At 38.4% G+C, this 13295-nt stretch overlaps 1 protein-coding gene across 1 annotated transcript in view; it reads left to right on the top strand.

The window, feature by feature from the left end:
* Window positions 1–333: 333 nt before the first annotated feature.
* Window positions 334–13295, top strand: part of LOC124737599 — a 74820-nt gene continuing 61858 nt past the window's right edge. Inside the window, exons 1-3 of the mRNA XM_047248588.1 lie at window positions 334–977; window positions 1131–1997; window positions 2441–2548. Coding sequence (XP_047104544.1) covers window positions 334–977; window positions 1131–1997; window positions 2441–2548 — 1619 coding nt within the window. The remainder of the gene's footprint in view (window positions 978–1130; window positions 1998–2440; window positions 2549–13295) is intronic.

Below are 13295 nucleotides of genomic sequence, written 5' to 3'. Positions count from 1 at the left end.
GAGCAGCATGTGTTTTAAAAGGTTTTAAAAAAGTTTAAGAAGTTTGGGCTTCAACTGTAATAGTTGCATATGTAATGTTCGGGTCATAATGACCCGACACAAATATGTTTAGTGTAACTCGTATTTATTTCTAAAATCTGGAAATGGCGAAAATTATTTTTGTTGTGTTGTGTGGGAATAGTGACTGCATCATTCCAACTTACTCTCAACAATCACCTAAAGCTCCATGCGTTCACAACAATGGGCTTGTTTGTTGCTTTCCCCAGGAAATAATAATTGGCAGTTCTCAATAATTGGAATGCTTTGTTTCTGCCCAGTTTGACTTGTGACACCATGGCGATGAGACCATTGAATGATCGTGAGTTGGAAGAAATAGTAAATGCCTCACCAGATGAAGGATCACTTTCTGAGTTTGAAGATCACATCAGCAATGCATCTGAAAGCGAGTGTTCCGATGACAGTTACGACAGTCCACAGCCCATACAAAATAGTGTAGAGACTTTTCTTTCTAAAAATGGGAATATAGAATGGCAGTTGCATCCACCAGCACAACATGGTCGCCTACCAGCTTCGAACATCATCAAGAGTACCCCAGGAGTTACCAGGTATGCAGTCAGCAGAATATCTGATGTAAAATGTTCATTTGAAGCAGTATTTCACACAGCGCTTCAAAATGAAATAATAGAGATGACAAATATTGAAGGGCAGCGAGTTTATGGTGAACAGTGGACAGATATTGATGGTTCTGTTTTCCATGCATACTTAGGACTCTTACTCCTAGCGGGTGTATATCGATCTCATGGGGAGTCTACAAAAAGTTTGTGGGATAAAGATACTGGGCGAAACATATTTCGAGCAACCATGTCTCATGAAACATTCTGTAAGATATCACGTGTCCTGCGATTTGACAAGAAATCTACTAGAGAGGAAAGACGACGTACTGACAAACTTGCCGCAATTCGTAGTATTTGGGAGAAGTGGGTAGAGGTCCTTCCTAAACTGTATAATCCAGGAGAAAATGTTACTGTTGACGAGCAGTTAGTAGCATTTAGAGGTCGCTGTCCATTCAAGCAGTATATCCCAAGTAAACCGGCAAAATATGGGATCAAAATATGGACCATGTGTGACAGCAAAACTTCATACGTACTGAAAGCCCAAATTTATACAGGAAAGGTGAGTGGAGCGGCACCAGAAAGAAATCAGGGAATGAGGGTGGTATCTGATCTCACTTCTGAGTTACGTGGTCAGAATATCACGTGTGACAACTTTTTTACGTCGTACAATTTGGGGCAGCTGCTTCTGAAAAGGAAATTGACTATGTTGGGAACTATACGGAAAAATAAGCCGGAGCTTCCACACAAAATGACCAACAAGGAGGTACACAGCTCTTCATTTTACTTCACAAATGACACTACTGTGGTTAATTATATTCCTAAGAGACACAAGAATGTTGTACTTATGAGCACTCTCCACCATGATGCGGAAATCAGTGACAGGGCTGATAAGAAGCCAAAAATGATTTTGGACTATAATTCAACCAAAGGTGCTGTAGACACGCTTGATCAGTTATTAGGTACATATACATGCAAACGAAAAAGTAATAGGTGGCCAATGATAGTTTTCTACAATATTCTTGATGTTTCTGCTTATAATGCATACGTTTTGTGGATTTCGGTTGACCCTAATTGGAATGCAAGCAAATTGACTAGAAGGAGAATATTCTTGGAGGAACTTGGAAAGTCACTGATAAAAGAACATATTGCATCAAGAACGCATTTCCCAAGAACAGAAGATTCTTTGAGAATGGTCACAAGCATCCAAAACCCGAATGATGTGGGTGGTGTGTCAGAATCGGTAACAACAAGAAAATCTACAAAACGTGCACGCTGTAAGTTCTGTCCATCAAGTAATGACAATAAAACAAACATGGTGTGTGGAAAATGTAGTAAACATATTTGCAAGAAACATGTAACCTACTTGTGTCCACAGTGCAAGCAGTAAGAAAAGAACTGTAGTATTTTATAAGATGATTGTATTGAAAATTCTGTTGTTTCAAATTTATGTGAATACTTGTGCCTAAACTACAATCAGTAAGAAGAGAGGATTCTAAAGTTGTAGTGCTTTCTATGTTGGAATGTAATAAAAAAACTGTAGTGTGTTCTGTACTGTAGTGTGCTCTAAGATGAATATCTGTAATGACAACTGTCTGTTGTTAGAAAATGTCAATACTTACGTCTAAACTGTCAACAATAAGAATAGAAGTATGGAAAAACTGTAGTGCTTTCTAAGTTGAATGCCTGTAATGGAAACTGTCTGTTGTTTCAAATTTATGTGCATATTTAAATGAAAAATATCCCTCAATAAAGTTGTATGCATTGTTATTATTATTATTATTACCATTATTATTATTATTATTATTATTATTATTATTACTAACAAGGTACTGGAATAGAACAACAATGTCGATAGCTAAAACTGTACCAAAATTTATGTTTCTAAAGCATTTTGATATGTCGGGTCATATTGACCCGAACAGTATATATGTCAAGTAAAAGTGAACAGAACAGCAGGGTTAATTCCGAAGCAATTTCTGTGTTTCATCGTCAACAAGAAGGTCTAAGGGATACAGTAAAGCTGGAGTGAAGCATCGGAATCTATAACTAGTGTCACAGAAATGGTTCAAAGCATAGTCAGAAAGAAGAGTCAGTCTTCTTGTACTTAAGTCGGCATTGTGCCTTTTCAATTTAATTCCGATGCAATTTCTGTGTTTCATCGTCAATAAGAAGGTCCAAGGGATACAGTAAACCTGAAGTGAACAATCGGAATCTATAACTAGTGTCACAGGAATGGTTCAAAACAGAGACATTAGGAAGAGTCAGTCTTATTGTACTTAAGTCGGCATTGTACTTTTCGTATTAAATTCCGATGCAATTTCTGAGTTTCATTGTCAATAAGAATGACCAAGGGATACAGTAAACCTGGAGTGAAGCATCGGAATCTATGACTAGTGTCACAGGGATGGTTCAAAACATAGACAGTAAGAAGAGTCAGTTTTCGTGTACTTATGTCGGCATTGTGCCTTTTGTATTTAATTCCGATGCAATGTCTGTGTTTCATCGTCAAAAAGAAGGTCAGAGGGATACAGTAGACCTGAAGTGAAGCATCGGAATCTATAACTAGTGTCACAGGATTGGTTCAAAACATAGTCAGTAAGAACAGTCAGTCTTCTTGTACATAAGTCGGCATTGTGCCTTTTCTATTTAATTCCGACGCAATTTCTGTGTTTCATTGTCAATAAGAAGGACAGAGGGATACAATAAACCTGGAGTGAGGCATCGGAATCTATAACTAGTGTCACAGGAATGGTTCAAAACATAGACAGTAAGAAGAGTCAGTCTTCTTGTACTTAAGTCGGCATTTTGCCTTTTGTATTTAATTCCGATGCAATTTCTGTGTTTCATCGTCAATAAGAAATGTCCAAGGTATACAGTAAACCTGAAGTGAAGCATCGGAATCTATAACTAGTGTCACAGGAATGGTTCAAAACATAGTCAGTAAGAAGAGTCAGTCTTCTTGTTCTTAAGAAGGCATTGTGACTTTTCTATTTAATTCCGATGCAATTTCTGTGTTTCATCGTCAATAAGAAGGCCCAAGGGATACAGTAAACCTGGAGTGAAGCATCAGAATCCATAACTAGTGTCACAGGAATGGTTCAAACATAGACAGTAAGAAGAGTCAGTCTTCGTGTACTTTAGTCGGCATTTTGCCTTTTGTATTTAATTCCGATGCAATTTCTGTGTTTCATCGTCAATTAGAAGGTCCAAGGGATACAGTGAACCTGAAGTGAAGCATCGGAATCTATAACTAGTGTCAAAGGAATGGCTCAAAACTTATTCAGTAAGAAGAATCTGTCGTCTTTTACTTAAGACTTCATTGTGCCTTTTCTATTTATTTCCGATGCAATTTCTGTGTTTCATCGTCAGTACGAAGGTCCAAGGGATACAGTAAACCTGAAGTGAACCATCGGAATCTATAACTAGTGTCACAGGAATGGTTCAAAACAGAGACATTTGGAAGAGTCAGTCTTATTGTACTTAAGTCGGCATTGTACCTTTTGTATTAAATTCCGATGCAATTTCTGAGTTTCATTGTCAATAAGAATGACCAAGGGATACAGTAAACCAGGAGTGAAGCATCGGAATCTATGACTAGTGTCACAGGGATGGTTCAAAACATAGACAGTAAGAAGAGTCAGTCTTCGTGTACTTAAGTCGGCATTGTGCCTTTTGTATTTAATTCAGATGCAATTTCTGTGTTTCATCGTCAATACGAAAGGTCCATGGTATACAGTAAACCTGAAGAGAAGCATCGGAATCTATAACTAGTGTCACAGGAATGGTTCAAAACCTAGTCAGTAAGAAGAGTCAGTCTTCTTGTACATAAGTCGGCATTGTGCCTTTTCTATTTAATTCCGACGCAATTTCTGTGTTTCATTGTCAATAAGAAGGACAGAGGGATACAATAAACCTGGAGTGAGGCATCGGATTCTATAACTAGTGTCACAGGAATGGTTCAAAACATAGACAGTAAGAAGAGTCAGTCTTCTTGTACTTAAGTCGGCATTTTGCCTTTTGTATTTAATTCCGATGCAATTTCTGTGTTTCATCGTTAATACGAAGGGCCAAGGGATACAGTGAACCTGAAGTGAAGCATCGGAATCTATAACTAGTGTCACAGGAATGGTTCAAAGCATATTCAGTAAGAAGAGTCAGTCTTCTTTTACTTAAGTCTTCATTGTGCCTCTTCTATTTAATTCCGAAGCAATTTCTGTGTTTCATCGTCAACAAGAAGGTCTAAGGGATACAGTAAAGCTGGAGTGAAGCATCGGAATCTATAACTAGTGTCACAGAAATGGTTCAAAGCATAGTCAGAAAGAAGAGTCAGTCTTCTTGTACTTAAGTCGGCATTGTGCCTGTTCTATTTAATTCCGATGCAATTTCTGTGTTTCATCGTCAATAAGAAGGTCAAAGGGATACAGTAAACCTGAAGTGAACAATCGGAATCTATAACTAGTGTCACAGGAATGGTTCAAAACAGAGGCATTAGGAAGAGTCAGTCTTATTGTACTTAAGTCGTCATTGTACTTTTCGTATTAAATTCCGATGCAATTTCTGAGTTTCATTGTCAATAAGAATGACCAAGGGATACAGTAAACCTGGAGTGAAGCATCGGAATCTATGACTAGTGTCACAGGGATGGTTCAAAACATAGACAGTAAGAAGAGTCAGTCTTCGTGTACTTATGTCGGCATTGTGCCTTTTGTATTTGATTCCGATGCAATGTCTGTGTTTCATCGTCAATAAGAAGCTCAGAGGGATACAGTAGACCTGAAGTGAAGCATCGGAATCTATAACTAGTGTCACAGGATTGGTTCAAAACATAGTCAGTAAGAACAGTCAGTCATCTTGTACATAAGTCTGCATTGTGCCTTTTCTATTTAATTCCGACGCAATTTCTGTGCTTCATTGTCAATAAGAAGGACAGAGGGATACAATAAACCTGGAGTGAGGCATCGGAATCTATAACTAGTGTCACAGGAATGGTTCAAAACATAGACAGTAAGAAGAGTCAGTCTTCTTGTACTTAAGTCGGCATTTTGCCTTTTGTATTTAATTCCGATGCAATTTCTGTGTTTCATCGTCAATAAGAAAGGTCCAAGGTATACAGTAAACCTGAAGTGAAGCATCGGAATCTATAACTAGTGTCACAGGAATGGTTCAAAACATAGTCAGTAAGAAGAGTCAGTCTTCTTGTTCTTAAGAAGGCATTGTGACTTTTCTATTTAATTCCGATGCAATTTCTGTGTTTCATCGTCAATAAGAAGGCCCAAGGGATACAGTAAACCTGGAGTGAAGCATCGGAATCCATAACTAGTGTCACAGGAATGGTTCAAACATAGACAGTAAGAAGAGTCAGTCTTCGTGTACTTTAGTCGGCATTTTGCCTTTTGTATTTAATTCCGATGCAATTTCTGTGTTTCATCGTCAATTAGAAGGTCCAAGGGATACAGTGAACCTGAAGTGAAGCATCGGAATCTATAACTAGTGTCAAAGGAATGGCTCAAAACTTATTCAGTAAGAAGAATCTGTCGTCTTTTACTTAAGACTTCATTGTGCATTTTCTATTTATTTCCGATGCAATTTCTGTGTTTCATCGTCAGTACGAAGGTCCAAGGAATACAGTAAAGGTGGAGTGAAGCATCGGAATCTATGACTAGTGTTAATGGAATGGTTCGAAACATAGACAGTAAGAGGAGTCAGTCTTCTTGTACTTAAGTCGGCATTGTGCCGTTTGTATTTAATTCCGATGCAATTTCGGTGTTTCATCGTCAGTAAGATGGTAAAAGGGATACAGTAAACTTGGCGTGATGCATCGGAATCTTTAACTAGTGTCACAGGAATGGTTCAAATCATAGACAGTAACAAGAGTCAGACTTCTTTTACTTAAGTCGGCATTGTGCCATTTGTATTTAATTCCGATGCAATTTCTGTGTTTCATCGTCAATAAGAAGGTCCAAGGGATACAGTAAACCTGAAGTGAACCATCGGAATCTATAACTAGTGTCACAGGAATGGTTCAAAACAGAGACATTTGGAAGAGTCAGTCTTATTGTACTTAAGTCGGCATTGTACCTTTTGTATTAAATTCCGATGCAATTTCTGAGTTTCATTGTCAATAAGAATGACCAAGGGATACAGTAAACCTGGAGTGAAGCATCGGAATCTATGACTAGTGTCACAAGGATGGTTCAAAACATAGACAGTAAGAAGAGTCAGTCTTCGTGTACTTATGTCGGCATTGTGCCTTTTGTATTTAATTCAGATGCAATGTCTGTGTTTCATCGTCAATTAGAAGGTCCAAGGGATACAGTGAACCTGAAGTGAAGCATCGGAATCTATAACTATTGTCACAGGATTGGTTCAAAACATAGTCAGTAAGAACAGTCAGTCTTCTTTTCCTTAAGTCGGCATTGTGTCTTTTGTATATCATTCCGATGCAATTTCCGTGTTTCATCGTCAATAAGAAAGGTCCAAGGTATACAGTAAACCTGAAGTGAAGCATCGGAATCTATAACTAGTGTCACAGGAATGGTTCAAAACATAGTCAGTAAGAAGAGTCAGTCTTCTTGTACTTAAGAAGGCATTGTGCCTTTTCTATTTAATTCCGATGCAATTTCTGTGTTTCATCGTCAGTAAGAAGGTCCAAGGGATACAGTAAACCTGGAGTGAAGCATCGGAATCCATAACTAGTGTCACAGGAATGGTTCAAACATAGACAGTAAGAAGAGTCAGTCTTCGTGTACTTTAGTCGGCATTTTGCCTTTTGTATTTAATTCCGATGCAATTTCTGTGTTTCATCGTCAATTAGAAGGTCCAAGGGATACAGTGAACCTGAAGTGAAGCATCGGAATCAATAACTAGTGTCACAGGAATGGCTCAAAACTTATTCAGTAAGAAGAATCTGTCGTCTTTTACTTAAGTCTTCATTGTGCCTTTTCTATTTAATTCCGATGCAATTTCTGTGTTTCATCGTCAATACGAAGGTCCAAGGGATACAGTAAACGTGGAGTGAAGCATCGGAATCTATGACTAGTGTTAATGGAATGGTTCAAAACATAGACAGTAAGAGAGTCAGTCTTCTTGTACTTAAGTCGGCATTGTGCCTTTTGTATTTAATTCCGATGCAATTTCTGTGTTTCATCGTCAGTAAGAAGGTAAAAGGGATACAGTAAACTTGGCGTGAAGCATCGGAATCTATAACTAGTGTCACAGGAATGGTTCAAATCATAGACAGTAACAAGAGTCAGACTTCTTTTACTTAAGTCGGCATTGTGCCCTTTGCATTTATTTCCGAGGCAATTTCTGTGTTTCATCGTCAATAAGAAGGTCCAAAGGATACAGTAAACCTGGAGTGAAGCATCGGAGTCTATAACTAGTGTCACAGGACTGGTTCAAAGATAGACAGTAAGAAGAGTCAGTCTTCTTGTACTTAATTCGGCATTGTGCCTTTTGTATTTAATTCCGATGCAATTTCTGTGTTTCATCGTCAATAAGAAGGTCGGAGGGATACAGTAAACCTTAAGTGAAGCATCGGAATCCATAACTAGTGTCACAGGAATGGTTCAAAACATAGTCAGAAAGAAGAGTCAGTCTTCTTGTACTTAAGTCGGCATTGTGCCTTTTGTATTTAATTCCGATGCAATTTCTGTGTTTCATCGTCAATAAGATGGTCCAAGGCATACAGTAAACCTGGAGTGAAGCATCGGAATCGATAACTAGTGTCACAGGGACGGTTCAAAACATAGACAGTAAGATGTGTCAGTATTCTTGTACTTAAGTCGGCATTGTGTTTTTGTATTTAATTCCGATGCAATTTCTGTGTTTCATCGTCACTAAGAAGGTCAGAGGGATACAGTAATCCTGAAGTTAAGCTTCAGAATCTATAACTAGTGTCACAGGAATGGTTCAAATCATAGTCAGTAAGAAGAGTCAGTCTTGTTGTAGTTAAGTCGGCATTGTGCCTTCTGTATGAATTAGGAAGCAATTTCTGTGATTCATCGTCAATAAGAAGATCGAAGGGATACAGTAAACCTGAAGTGAAGCATCGGAATCTATAACTAGTGTCACAGGAATGGTTCAAATCATAGACAGTAGGAAGAGTCAGTCTTCTAGTACTTAAGTCGGCATTGTGCCTTTTCCATTTAATTCCGATGCAATTTCTGTGTTTCATCGTCAATAAGACGGTTAGAGGGATACAGTAAACCTCAAGTGAAGCATCGGAATCTATAACTAGTGTAACAGGAATGGTTCAAAACATAGACAGTTGGAAGAGTCAGTCTTCTTGTACTTAAGTCGGCATTGTGCCTTTTGTATATAATTCCGATGCAATTTCTGTGTTTCATATACAATAAGAAGGTCCTGGGTATACAGTAAACCTGAAGTGAAGCATCGGAATCTAAAACTAGTGTCACTGGAATGGTTCAAAATATAGACAGTAAGAAGAGTCAGTCTTCTTGTACATAAGTCGGCATTGTGCCTTTTGTATTTAATTCCGATGCAATTTCTGTGTTTCATCGTCAATAAGATTATCCAAGGGAAACAGAAAACCTGAAGTGAAGCATCGGAATCTATAACTAGTGTCACAGGAATGGTTCAAAACATAGTCAGTAAGAAGAGTCAGTCTTCTTGTCCTTAAGTCGGCATTGTGCCTTTTGTATTTAATTCCGATGCAATTTCTGTGTTTCATCGGCAATAAGGTCATAGGGATGCAGTAAACCTGAAGTGAAGCATCGGAATCCAAAACCAGTGTCACAGGAATGGTTCAAACATACACAGTAGAAGAGTCAGTCTTCTTGTACTTAAGTCGGCATTTTGCCTTTTCTATTTAATTCCGATGCAATTTCTGTGTTTCATCGTCAGTAAGAAGGTAAAAGGGATACAGTAAACTTGGCGTGAAGCATCGGAATCGATAACTAGTGTCACAGGGACGGTTCAAAACATAGACAGTAAGATGTGTCAGTATTCTTGACCTTAAGTCGGCATTGTGTTTTTGTATTTAATTCCGATGCAATTTCTGTGTTTCATCGTCACTAAGAAGGTCAGAGGGATACAGTAATCCTGAAGTTAAGCTTCGGAATCTATAACTAGTGTCACAGGAATGGTTCAAAGCAAAGTCAGTAAGAAGAGTCAGTCTTGTTGTAGTTAAGTCGGCATTGTGCCTTCTGTATGAATTAGGATGCAATTTCTGTGATTCATCGTCAATAAGAAGATCCAAGGGATACAGTAAACCTGAAGTGAAGCATCGGAATCTATAACTAGTGTCACAGGAATGGTTCAAATCATAGACAGTAGGAAGAGTCAGTCTTCTAGTACTTAAGTCGGCATTGTGCCTTTTCAATTTAATTCCGATGCAATTTCTGTGTTTCATCGTCAATAAGACGGTCAGAGGGATACTGTAAACCTCAAGTGAAGCATCGGAATCTATAACTAGTGTAACAGGAATGGTTCAAAACATAGACAGTTGGAAGAGTCAGTCTTCTTGTACTTAAGTCGGCATTGTGCATTTTGTATTTAATTGCGATGCAATTTCTGTGTTTCATATACAATAAGAAGGTCCTGGGTATACAGTAAACCTGAAGTGAAGCATCGGAATCTACAACTAGTGTCACTGGAATGGTTCAAAATATAGACAGTAAGAAGAGTCAGTCTTCTAGTACTTAAGTCGGCATTGTGCCTTTTGTATTTAATTCCGATGCAATTTCTGTGTTTCATCGTCAATAAGATTATCCAAGGGAAACAGAAAGCCTGAAGTGAAGCATCGGAATCTATAACTAGTGTCACAGGAATGGTTCAAAACATAGTCAGTAAGAAGAGTCAGTCTTCTTGTCCTTAAGTCGGCATTGTGCCTTTTGTATTTAATTCCGATGCAATTTCTGTGTTTCATCGGCAATAAGGTCATAGGGATACAGTAAACCTGAAGTGAAGCATCGGAATCCAAAACTAGTGTCACAGGAATGGTTCAAACATACACAGTAGAAGAGTCAGTCTTCTTGTACTTAAGTCGGCATTGTGCCTTTTCTATTTAATTCCGATGCAATTTCTGTGTTTCATCGTCAATAAGAAGGTCCAAGGGATACAGTAAACCTGGAGTGAAGCATCGGAATCTATAACTAGTGACACAGGAATGGTTCATAACATAGACAGTAAGAAGAGTCAGTCTTCTTGAACTTAAGTCGACATTGTGCCTTTTCTATTTAATTCCGATGCAATTTCTGTGTTTCATCGTCAATTAGAAGGTCAGAGGGATACAATAAACCTGAAGTGAAGCATCGGAATCTATATCTAGTGTCACAGGAATGGTTCAAAACATAGTCAGTAAGAAGAGTCAGTCTTCTTGTACTTAAGAAGGCATTGTGCCTTTTCTATTTAATTCCGATGCAATTTCTGTGTTTCATCGTCAGTAAGAAGGTCCAAGGGATACAGTAAACCTGGAGTGAAGCATCGGAATCCATAACTAGTGTCACAGGAATGGATCAAAACATAGTCAGTAAGAAGAGTCAGTCTTCTTGTACTTAAGTCGGCATTTTGCCTTTTGTATTTAATTCCGATGCAATTTCTATGTTTCATCGTCAATAAGAAGGGCCAAGGGATACAGTGAACCTGAAGTGAAGCATCGGAATCTATAACTAGTGTCACAGGAATGGTTCAAAGCATATTCAGTAAGAAGAGTCAGTCTTCTTTTACTTAAGTCTTCATTGTGCCTCTTCGATTTAATTCCGAAGCAATTTCTGTGTTTCATCGTCAACAAGAAGGTCCAAGGGATACAGTAAAGCTGGAGTGAAGCATCGGAATCTATAACTAGTGTCACAGAAATGGTTCAGAGCATAGTCAGAAAGAAGAGTCAGTCTTCTTGTACTTAAGTCGGCATTGTGCCTTTTCAATTTCATTCCGATGCAATTTCTGTGTTTCATCGTCAATAAGAAGGTCCAAGGGATACAGTAAACCTGAAGTGAACCATCGGAATCTATAACTAGTGTCACAGGAATGGTTCAAAGCAGAGACATTAGGAAGAGTCAGTCTTATTGTACTTAAGTCGGCATTGTACCTTTCGTATTAAATTCCTATGCAATTTCTGAGTTTCATTGTCAATAAGAATGTTCAAGGGATACAGTAAACCTGGGGTGAAGCATCGGAATCTATGACTAGTGTCACAGGGATGGTTCAAAACATAGACAGTAAGAAGAGTCAGTCTTCGTGTACTTATGTCGGCATTGTGCCTTTTGTATTTAATTCCGATGCAATGTCTGTGTTTCATCGTCAATAAGAAGGTCAGAGGGATACACTAGACCTGAAGTGAAGCATCGGAATCTATAACTAGTGTCACAGGATTGGTTCAAAACATAGTCAGTAAGAACAGTCAGTCTTCTTGTCCTTAAGTCGGCATTGTGCCGTTTGTATATCATTCCGATGCAATTTCCGTGTTTCATCGACAATAAGAAAGGTCCAAGGTATACAGTAAACCTGAAGTGAAGCATCGGAATCCATAACTAGTGTCACAGGAATGGTTCAAACATAGACAGTAAGATGAGTCAGTCTTCGTGTACTTTAGTCGGCATTTTGCCTTTTGTATTTAATTCCGATGCAATTTCTGTGTTTCATCGTCAATTAGAAGGTCCAAGGGATACAGTGAACCTGAAGTGAAGCATCGGAATCTATAACTAGTGTCACAGGAATGGCTCAAAACTTATTCAGTAAGAAGAATCTGTCGTCTTTTACTTAAGTCTTCATTGTGCCTTTTCTATTTATTCCGATGCAATTTCTGTGTTTCATCGTCAATAAGAAGGTCGGAGGGACACAGTAAACCTTAAGTGAAGCACCGGAATCCATAACTAGTGTCACAGGAATGGTTCAAAACATAGTCAGAAAGAAGAGTCAGTCTTCTTGTACTTAAGTCGGCATTGTGCCTTTTGTATTTAATTCCGATGCAATTTCTGTGTTTCATCGTCAATAAGAAGGTCGGAGGGATACAGTAAACCTTAAGTGAAGCACCGGAATCCATAACTAGTGTCACAGGAATGGTTCAAAACATAGTCAGTAAGAAGAGTCAGTCTTGTTGTAGTTAAGTCGGCATTGTGCCTTCTGTATGAATTAGGATGCAATTTCTGTGATTCATCGTCAATAAGAAGATCCAAGGGATACAGTAAACCTGAAGTGAAGCATCGGAATCTATAACTAGTGTCACAGGAATGGTTCAAATCATAGACAGTAGGAAGAGTCAGTCTTCTAGTACTTAAGTCGGCATTGTGCCTTTTCCATTTAATTCCGATGCAATTTCTGTGTTTCATCGTCAATAAGACGGTCAGAGGGATACAGTAAACCTCAAGTGAAGCATCGGAATCTATAACTAGTGTAACAGGATTGGTTCAAAACATAGACAGTTGGAAGAGTCAGTCTTCTTGTACTTAAGTCGGCATTGTGCCTTTTGTATATAATTCCGATGCAATTTCTGTGTTTCATATACAATAAGAAGGTCCTGGGTATACAGTAAACCTGAAGTGAAGCATCGGAATCTAAAACTAGTGTCACTGGAATGGTTCAAAATATAGACAGTAAGAAGAGTCAGTCTTCTTGTACTTAAGTCGGCATTGTGCCTTTTGTATTTAATTCCGATGCAATTTCTGTGTTTCATCGTCAATAAGATTATCCAAGGGAAACAGAAAACCTGAAGTGAAGCAT

The sequence above is a fragment of the Schistocerca piceifrons genome, unplaced genomic scaffold (genome assembly GCF_021461385.2).
Source record: "Schistocerca piceifrons isolate TAMUIC-IGC-003096 unplaced genomic scaffold, iqSchPice1.1 HiC_scaffold_1718, whole genome shotgun sequence".
NCBI classification, from domain to species: Eukaryota; Metazoa; Arthropoda; class Insecta; order Orthoptera; family Acrididae; genus Schistocerca; species Schistocerca piceifrons.
Note: the sequence above shows the minus strand (reverse complement) of the source record. Positions and strands in the feature narration are given on the sequence as shown.